At 48.7% G+C, this 9,890-nt stretch overlaps 1 protein-coding gene and 1 long non-coding RNA gene across 2 annotated transcripts; one reads left to right on the top strand and one right to left on the bottom strand.

Annotated features, from left to right (window-relative positions):
- Positions 1 to 914: 914 nt before the first annotated feature.
- Positions 915 to 7,205, bottom strand: LRIT1 (leucine rich repeat, Ig-like and transmembrane domains 1). The gene is made up of 3 exons (XM_019034479.4): positions 6,545 to 7,205; positions 3,394 to 3,699; positions 915 to 2,225 (listed from the first exon to the last, which is right to left on the bottom strand). The coding sequence occupies exons 1-3, from the start codon at positions 6,984 to 6,986 to the stop codon at positions 1,249 to 1,251; spliced, it is 1,725 nt and encodes a 574-aa protein (XP_018890024.3). The 5' UTR covers positions 6,987 to 7,205; the 3' UTR covers positions 915 to 1,248.
- LOC129524845 (uncharacterized) lies at positions 6,708 to 7,374 on the top strand. The gene is made up of 2 exons (XR_008668769.2): positions 6,708 to 6,951; positions 7,196 to 7,374. It is a non-coding gene; the product is annotated as an uncharacterized lncRNA (long non-coding RNA).
- Positions 7,375 to 9,890: the final 2,516 nt, after the last annotated feature.

The following is a 9,890-nucleotide window of genomic DNA, read 5'->3' on the forward strand; positions in this document are numbered from 1 at the left end:
CCCCAGGGCACAGAGACAACATCTCAGTGGTTTCCTAGCTCCAAGAAAAAGCAAACAGCAATTTTCCTTTGAAGTAACTTGATGAGCAACCAGGAAGGCTCCGAGACACCCTCAAGAACCCAGGTAGGTTTTGGTAAGAATCACAAAGGCTGCTGCATGGGGCAGAGGTGAACGTGCCAGACAGCATAGAGTGTAATGAGGTCTCTTGGATCCCTCCAGCCTGACATTGTGAAAGCAAATGAGCAATGTTCTCTTGGGCATTGTCTCGAACTCTAGCATTTATCGAAAAATCAAATGATTGTCTCTAGGCAGAATAGCACGCAGAGAATAAATATTAGAATTCACTGAGGGCACAGTGGGTTATGAGTGTAGTGTGTGTGTTAGTGAGGATGGGTAACTACCAATATGGCTAATGCATAGAGAAATGGTGTGTGTGAGTGCCTATGAATTAGCATAAATGTAATCAAGGTGCAGTATAGGAGGATGGTAAGGACTTTTAACCGTGGATCCCAACTGTGTGGTCCAAATCTCAGAGCTACCTAAATTTGCCTAACTGTGTAATCCTGGGCAATGCAGATTAAATCACTGTTCAGCACATATTCCTTGCTCTACCATCACCTCCAGGGGAGAAGTGTCCTTACTTGCCCCGTTAAACTTGGGTTTGGCCATGAGACTTGCTTTGGCAGATAGAATATGGACAGAAGTGGCAGTATACCAATTCTGAACTAAGAACTTAACAGGCATTGCATGAACAATCATTCCTCTATTATCATTCAACCTCACCACGAGAGAAACCTGCCCCAGGTACCCACTGCTACTCTCCAGCCCAGGCTCCAAATGAAACACACAGAGCAGAGCCACCCTAATCAACCCACAGGCCTGTGAGTGTGAAAATAATTGTTCACTGCTATACATCACCAAGATTTTGCTTTCATTTGTTATACAGCAAAAGCTGACTGATACAGGCAAGTTTCTTAACCCCTCACCCCAGGCAAATGGAGAGAATAGTGATGCCTGCTGCAAATGATTGTTAGAAGAATTTAGCACTTAGAACACTTTCTAGCCTGTAGTAAGTGCTTAACAAGTGTTAGCGGTTGTTGCAGTAGCAGCAGCTGCTGCTGTTGTTGTGTGTAAGTATCTGAGTAAGCAGGTACCCGAGCAGGTAAGAGTGGGTGATCATGTACTCAGGTGTCAGAGCTAAAGAAGGAGAGTGGGCGGGCAGGTGTGTGAGTTGCAGAGGCATGTCCCTCAGCAGAAGTACTCATTGATTCTCCTGCCCCTTTTGACTCCAAAGGCCTGAAAGTCCACACTGGAACGAGCTGAGAGAAGCCTGTCAGCCTCGCTGACACTGTGCCGGGACAGCTCCTCCAAGCCGTCCTCGCTGTGGCCCAGTCTCTCTAGGTTGACGTAGGTAACTGTGGCCTCAGTGGAGTCCCTGTTGAAGCACTTTCGGCAGCGCTTCTGAAGAGCACCACAGCAGACAAGCAGCGTGAGAGGCAGGGCAATGACGACGGCCACACTGATCACCACCACATTGATGAGCTGCTGAGTGTTCTCAGCATCCACCACTTCATTGGTGGAGAAGATAACACACTGCTCCTTCCGGGGCACCAGGCCCTGCACACAGACACACGCCACATACTTGGTCTTGGGCGACAGCCCAGTGATGGTCACTCTGGTCTTCCCAGGCTGCACAATCACCCGCCGCATGCTGTGCTGCCCAAAGACCGCATAGAGGACACTGAAGGCAGTTGTGTTCTTAGCCTGGGGTGCCTTCCACACCAAGGACACGCTGTGGTAAGTGTCCCCCACCACCTTCACAGACCTCACCATTCGTGCCTCTGAGGGTCCTGCCCGCCCATCAGAGAGCTCTCCCAGGGCATCCATCTGGAAGTGCTCAAGGGTCAGCTCCTCCTTTGTGCTGGGCACAGAGGGTCCAGTGGCCAGGACAGCGGGTTTGGGAATCTGGGGGACATGCCTGGCCACCAGCTTGTTGTTGTAAGCAGCGGCTTCCCCTCCGCCGCCTGTCCTTGCCCATAGTGCCCCTGGGCTCCCACTGTGTTCTGTGGAAGTTGGCGGCTCAGTGACAATCAGGGAGATAACAGTTTCAGAGGCTCCCAGGAAGTTCTTGGCTTGGCAGATGTAGTCTCCGGAGTCAAGGTGGGACACTGCAGGCAGGCCCAGCAGAGTCCAGCTCGTGCCGTCACTGGAGACTTCCTGGTGCACTAGGAGGAAAACAGGCATGTGTGGGAGAACGAATGGGCCCATCTGCCCCAAGCTGCCTTTCAGGGCCAAGTTCACAGCCCCGGGTGGTACACACTCAGGTGTCATCGTAAGAAAACACTGGCAGTCACTCACCGTTTCTTAGACCAGCCAAGGGGATCAACATTACCTTGGACTCAAATGTGGTGAGCCTCTGGAGCCCCAGGCTGAGGCAGAGCCTAAGAATGATGCCTTCTAAATCTGACAAGTTCACACTATGGGTTTTTTTTGTTATTGTTTGCTTTTTTCAGACAGTGTCTTGCTCTGTCACCCAGGCTGGAGTGCAGCAGTGTGACCATGGCTCACTCCAGCCTGGAACTCCCAGGCTCAAGTGATCCTCCCACCTCAGCTCCTGAGTAGCTGGGACCACAGGCACATGCCACCATGCCCAGCAATATTTTTTTTTTTTTTTTTTGCGACAAGGTCTCACTATGGTGCCCATGCTGGTAACTCCTAGACTCCAGCAATCCTCCTGCCTCAGCCTCCCAAAGTGCTAGGATTGGGTGTGAGCCCCCAGCCAACCAACTATGTTCTTAAGGGCCCTGGAATTTTGCAAAGGTGATCAGCTAGATTGTGCTGGAACCCCAGCTCCTCCATGTATGAGCTGTGTAATGTAGCATGTAGCCTCTCAGAGCCTCAGTTTACTTATATGCAAAATAAGAAGGAAAATTGGGTTGCTCTTTGAAGTTCAATGTCATTATGTGCATAATACACTTAGCACTGTGCTAGGCCCACACGAAGAGCTCGATAGATGGTAGCTCACATCATTAATTACTCCAGATAATTCTGGTTTAATATTTACAACTGGGAAATTTATTATAAATATTAATACACTAAAAGAGGGTCTTCCACCAAAAAGTCAGCTTTTTGTTCTCTCAGGGTGGTCACCAAGTCTCTATAGAGTGTCTGGTGGGATATGATAGGACAGGTCAAGAGCACTGTCATTGTTAAATCTGTTGTCACAGTGATTTGCCTCACCTCTGGGAAGCCCCCGTCAAACTCAACTCAGACAGGTGGAAGCCCAGCTTTGCTTAGACAACTTCCCTCTGGCCCTGCCAAATCCCCATTTGGGGAGCTGCTTTGCCCTCCCCAGTCTAGGTTCTCAGTGCAGCATCCCTGTAGCTCACATACCTGTACCGTTAAGGGGCCTGCCATTGGCCCTCCTCCAGCTCATCTCGGGCCCAGGGACTCCGGTAGCTCCACAGCGTAGCAATGCTGTGCCACCCAAAAGGGACCTGATGCTGGCCACTCCTGGATGGAGCTCTGGGCCCTGGCACTTCCTCAGTTCAAGCTGGCTGAAGGCCACTCCGGCCAGGCTACGTGGGCTGGCACATCTCAGCTCAGTCTCAATGAAGGCCAAGTTTGGGGCCCAGCCATCCAAAAGATGAACCAGGTCATAGAGTCGGCAGTCACATGCCCAGGGGTTGTCCTGTAGCCCTGCAGGGGTAAAAAAGAAGACAAGATATTCAGATAGATATTCAACGTCCTCAGGCCCAGCACCCCTTCCCCTCTGGAAGGACAAGCAGGTCCTCATTCAGAGTCAGCAGAACTGGCCTCTGGACCCAGCTCCTTGCCTTGCTAGTAGTATGACCTGAAATTTGATTTTTTTGTGTTAAATAGTAGCATTACTTTCTTTTCAGGGTTGCTTTAAGCATAATCAAAAATAAATCATATTAAGTACCGGGTAGATATACAGCATACTGACAAAACCGGCAATTACTGTTGCCATTCTCAGACTGATCCTTTCAGGCCACTGGCCAGGCAGTATTTCCACAATAATTGCAATATGACAAAATCCATTTCTAGAAATGCATCACTGACCCCTGATCCTTGATGCCAGTTCTCCCAATATAAATGGTATTTTCAGCATCATCCCGGCAATGAAGGCGGCTGCTCTGAGCCATGGTCCCTTTGACATAGGCTCAAATGGGCGTAAACAGCAGGGTGAAAGGGCCAGAAAATCAAATCCTAGGCTATATCCCCTACTGTCTTTACTCTAAAATTGAACATTCTTACAGAGCTGAAAGCAGATCACTGTACCCACTCTGTCAAAGAACATTATAGAGATGGAGGGGTACCATGTGCATATAAATGAGGGGTACTATGTGTCCTCAATTCTAAGGCACAATTCCTTCTTATAGGGTTGCATTACTGAAATGCAAGATAAATGCACTTGATATGATGTCCTTTTAGTCCCCAAAGACTTATTGAATTTAATAGTATATCTAATAATCAATGATATCTTACACATTCACATAGATATATTTAATACATGCGTCAAAGGGTTGGGGTGGGTGCATTCAGATCTGATTGTATATTCATGTCTCTCAGGTCTCTTTGAGCACAACCCACGGGTGCCAGTTCCTTTTCCCACCTCCCCCTCACCCCATCTCACCAGTGGTTTCTGCCTTGTGTCATTGGTTAAACACACTTAATGATACATCTGCAACCCAAGATTCATCAATGCCTGGCTCCAGTGGTGAGCTACCTGGCTTTCATTTCATCACAATAGGGCCAGAAAGAATGAATGTAAAAGGCAAAGTTAAACAACAGTGAAACTTTCACTTGCCAGACTGACAAAAGTTAAACATTTTGGCCATTTTAATTGTTAGTTCCATGAGTGTATACGTTTTCATCTCTTTTGTTCTCTGCTGTATTCCCAGCACCTAGAATTGGAAGGCAATCAAAAATATGGAGTCTCACTCATTGCCCAGGCTGGAGTGCAGTGGAGCAAACTTGGCTCACTGCAACCTCCGCCTTCTGGGTTCAAGTGATTCTCCTGCCTCAGCCGCCCAAGTAAGTGGGATTACAGGTGCCCACCACCACATCCAGCTAATTTTTGTATTTTTGGTAGAGACAGAGTTTCACCATATTGGCCAGACTGGTCTCAAACTCCTGACTGCAAGTTATCCACCCGTCTCGGCCTCCCAAAGTGCTGGGGTTGCAGGTGTGAGCCCCCGTACCTGGCCCAGATGGGTTTTTAAATGTCTAATATGCACACTCTGTGACCTGATAACTCCACTTCTCAGTTCCTATCCTAGAGAAACATTGATGTGCACAAGAACGTATTGCCGGCCGGGTGCGGTGGCTCACACCTGTAATCCCAGCACTTTGGGAGGCCGAGGTGGATGGATCACGAGGTCAGGAGATCGAGACCATCCTGGCTAACATGGTGAAACCCCGTCTTTACTAAATATACAAAAAATTAGCCAGGCGTGGTGGCGGGTGCCTGTAGTCCCAGCTACTCGGGAGGCTGAGGCAGGAGAATGGTGTGAACCCTGGAGGCGGAGCTTGCAATGAGCCTAGATATCAGCACTGGACTCCATCCTGGGTGACAGAGCGAGACTCTGTCTCAAAAAAAAAAGAATGTATTGCCAAGAATGTTCTCTGTTGCATCATAGGTGTTAACAAAATAATGGAAACAATGTAAAAGTCCATTAAAGGGGGAATGGCTAAATAAACTATAGTATAAATATGTTTATAACATAGTGTAGATATAGTATACTATAGAATATTGTGCAGTAGTTTTAAAAATAAACTTGATCCATTTGTAGTAATTTAGAAAGATCTACAAGATATAGTGTTGGGTCAAAAAGTTAGCGTTGGTTAGTATGTATGACAAAATTTTATGTAAAACATACACATAACTTTTCTGAATCCATGTATGTATGTGTATATATGTATACACATATGCATATGAAATGTATCTGAACAGATAGGGAGCTTGCATATAAATATGATAATAGTAACTACTTTTGGGAAGGGGTTGGAATAGGGAGAGAGGACAGAAGGGTCTTTAACCTCTTCTGCAATATTTTAAACATTTGTATTTATTCGTGTATGAGTTGTATAATTCAAATCAATTTTCCAGAATGAATTATGCCCCTTCTGTCATTCTCAGGACCAGGCAGGTGCCTTGGGCAGGAAAGGAGATCTAGTTCACATGGTAAGCTGTTGGTTTGTTAAGAACAGGAAGGAACCGAAGAAATAGCAGGTCCAGCTGGTGTAGTGTACTAACCCATTCAGCTCTGAGTTGGGAAATTGAGTCTCAGGGGCCTTCTCCTGGTTGTGTGACCTGGAAAGACCTCTCTTATGACTGCGATATGAACTGCCACAGTCTGGCTTGTGGATTGAGCTCCTAAACCCGCCGCTCTTGTGGATCTCACTGTCTTTGCTCAAACCTGGAAGGAAGGCATGATTTCAATTTTCCAAATAAAGAATCGAAACTCAGGGAAGCGTGGTAACTTGCCTAAGACCCCAGGTGAAGGTTGCCGCCCCTTACCTAGGACCAGCCTGGGGTGGTGGCCGGGAGGAAAGATACCGGTCTTCAGGTGAGCCCAGGAGACGATCAGCTCCTGCGGGAGCCTCATCAGCTGGTTGCTGGAGAGGTCGAGGAAGGTGAGGTTCTCCAGGAAGCGCGCGGCCTCAGCGGGCACAGCCGAGAGGCGGTTGGCCTGCAGGTCCAGCAGCCGCAGCTGGGGGGCGTCCCTGAGCGCCGCCCAGGGGAAGGCGGCCAGGCGGTTCCCGGGCAGCCGCAGCTCCCGCAGGCGTCGCAGGCCCCGCAGCATGAGGGCGTTGAGCTCGCTGAGGGAGTTGTAAGGCAGCCACAGCTGCTCCAGGCGGCGCAGGGGCCTGAAGGCCTCGCCAGGAACCCTGCGTATGGCCGTCCGCTCCAGGCGCAGTCTGGAGGTGTCCGGGGGGATGGACGCCGGGGGCAGGGTCATGTCGGGGTCGTTGCACACTACTGTCCTGCTGGCAGAAATGAGCGATAGTTGAGCAAGGATCCTGCCGGGTCTGGGATCTCCCACCGCTACCTCCCTTCGCGAGGCCTCCAGTTCTGCCTGTTATCACCGGACACCCACACCAGAGTCCAAGCCATGACGGGGACCTGGAGAGGGGCCCGGAGCAAGCAGACCTACTTTTCCCTTTGCAGAGGTCTTGCTCTCAGAGCCTTTCACAATGGTCCCAGGAAGGTGATTTGGTCTTCACGGTCCTGCAAGACCCCACCCTTACACTGTTACGACCCATAACAGCCCGCAGCACCCACAGTGCACTAAGAATGAACAGCATTAATAAACCCCATGATCGCGTTGTGCACTGTTGCTTTGCAAATATGTGTTAAAAGTGTTCGTTTGGCCGGGCACAGTGGCTCACGCCTGTAATCTCAGCACTTTGGGAGGTGGAGGCGGGTGGATCACCTGAGGTCAGGAGTTCAAGATTAGCCTGGCCAACATGGTGAAACCTTGTCTCTACTAAAAAATACAAAAATTAGCCAGGCATTGTGGCACACCCCTGTAGTCCCAGCTACTCGGGAGGCTGAGGCGGGACAATTGCTTGAACCCGGGAGGCAGAGGTTGCAGTGAGCCGAGATCACCCCACTGCACTCCAGCCTGGGTGAAACAGCAAGACTCTGTCTCAAAAAAAAAAAAAAAAAAGTGTTCGTTTGTTAAATTATACCTCAATTTTTGTAACTGTTTTGGTTTATCATTTAACAAAAAATATACCAAGGACATCAAAAATGAAACCACCTCAAGTCTCTCCCACCTCTGGGGAGCCATGCGATGATCAAGGTGTTTAAGAGCCAGGACTTGGCAGCCCCACAGCTGGATTCACACCTGGGCTCTTTGCTTGCTGGCTGTGTGTCCTTGAGTACATTAGGTAACCTCTCTTTTCCTCAGTTTTGCCATCAAATAGACTCCACAAGGTGGTTATGGGTTTTAAATGAGGTAATGCATGTGGAAGCCCAGCACATTGCCTGCCACCCTGCATGAGCCCAAGGGTATGGATCACTGTCATCAATGTTTGCATCTCAGCACTGCAAGTAGATCGGGTCAGTCTTATCAGCTCTTCTACCCAAACCACGACTTCTTAAACCTTATTCCATTAAGTTTGAGACTAAAGCAGAGGATAGAGAGATAATAGGAGGCAGTCCCTGCCCTCAAGGAGCCTACATTTCAGGGCTATGTTTTATACTACGTAAACTGAAAATAAAATCCTAAGCCCCCCAGCCACTGAACAGGCCCGTCTAAGGGAGGTTGTTCTCTTGTAATAGCATAACCTACTGGTCATATCAGGCTTTCCTGGAGGTGCACACACATATCACCAGCATCCCTCAGCATAACTCTATACTCCACTTAAAGGCAGCTGGGCTGGGCTTGTTTTTTCTTGTAAACAGTGTCCACAAACAGCACAGATATTCTTACTCACTCCTTTTGAGCAAATATACATGGAACTCCTACTAAGTGATGGGCAATTCAGAAGAGAATCAGCCTCATAGCCCCTGTCTCCATACAGTGTGTAATCTAGCTCAGGAAGAAAGAGCATTTACAGCAATGATATTTCCAGATACTAAAATAGGTTTGGGCAGGTGTGATAGCTCATGCTTGTAGTCCAAGCTACTCAGAAGGCTGAGGTGGGAAGGTGGCTTGAGCCTAGGAGTTGGAAGCTACAGTGAGCTATGATTGTGCCACTGCACTCCAGCCTGGGTGACAGAGCAAGACCCTGTCTCAAAAAAAGTAATACAGGTTTGGGTATTGCAAGGAGGAAGGTCTGAATGTAGGTGAGAGAAAGACAGGTGACTGGAAAACTTATATTGAACAGGAGAGAAAACGGTAAAAGGGGCATTTAAAGGAAACCATAAGAACTCATTGCAAGCCTACACCACAGCTCAAACCTCCAGCACAACTCCGGGTGGGGTAAAACCAGAGGCAAACTGGGACAAACAGCATGGGCACAAATCCATTCAGGTGCACAGCCCAGCTCCTCCCAGGCAACCCCAGTGCCCACAGGCACACACTTCACGATACAACAGCTCAGACATAAAGGCTGGGCTCTCTGAGAGGCCCAGGTTAGAGAGGGATCTGAGGAAGGCTTCTGACATGCAGAACGAGCTTTGGTCTAACTGCACAATCTGTGCCCATAGCCACAGGGGACCTCAGGGCCTGCTACCACCTTTCATGGCCTCACAGGACCCTCCATGCAGATGGGCTGGTGCATGTTAGCCATGGGATAGTCAGGCGGGTAGAACCAAGAGCTCTGGCTTCAGAGGAGGGAATGCCCACTGACTTACATTAGTGGCCCTAGAAACTCATTTTCCATCTTAAGATTAACTCTGCTGCCTGGAACTTACCACTGGTCCCTGCCCATGGCAGCATCACCAGATAAGTGTTCTGAAAACTGAATCGGAATGCCTGGGTTCCAGGACCGGTTTTGTCAATGATGCTGTGTGGCTTTCAGCCCTATGCCTTCTATGGGTGATGGGAGGCTTTTTGTCACTCCAGTGACACTGCCCAGGCTGGAAACAGCAGGCTGTTCAGGGCTCAGCCTGGCTTCTCTTGGGGACAGGACCCTTACACTCCATATGAGTTGATGCTTTGGATACTTGGGCTACAATGGAGCTCATTCTGGTTCTCAGATCATTTGAGGTGTCTTTTCTTAGTGGTTCTTCTCCATTCTCTGTCTCCTCTCATCCCCCAATCAACTCGACATTCATTGCCAAGATTATTAAAAAGGTAGCTCCAATAACATTGTTCCCAGGATCAGAAACCATCAGTGGCTCAGAAACCATGCAGAGATCATTAATGGATAAGCTAAAGAAGTTGGAGAAAAGATGATTTAAACGTTGCTAA

Source organism: Gorilla gorilla, chromosome 8, assembly GCF_029281585.2.
Source record: "Gorilla gorilla gorilla isolate KB3781 chromosome 8, NHGRI_mGorGor1-v2.1_pri, whole genome shotgun sequence".
Lineage (NCBI taxonomy): Eukaryota > Metazoa > Chordata > Mammalia > Primates > Hominidae > Gorilla > Gorilla gorilla.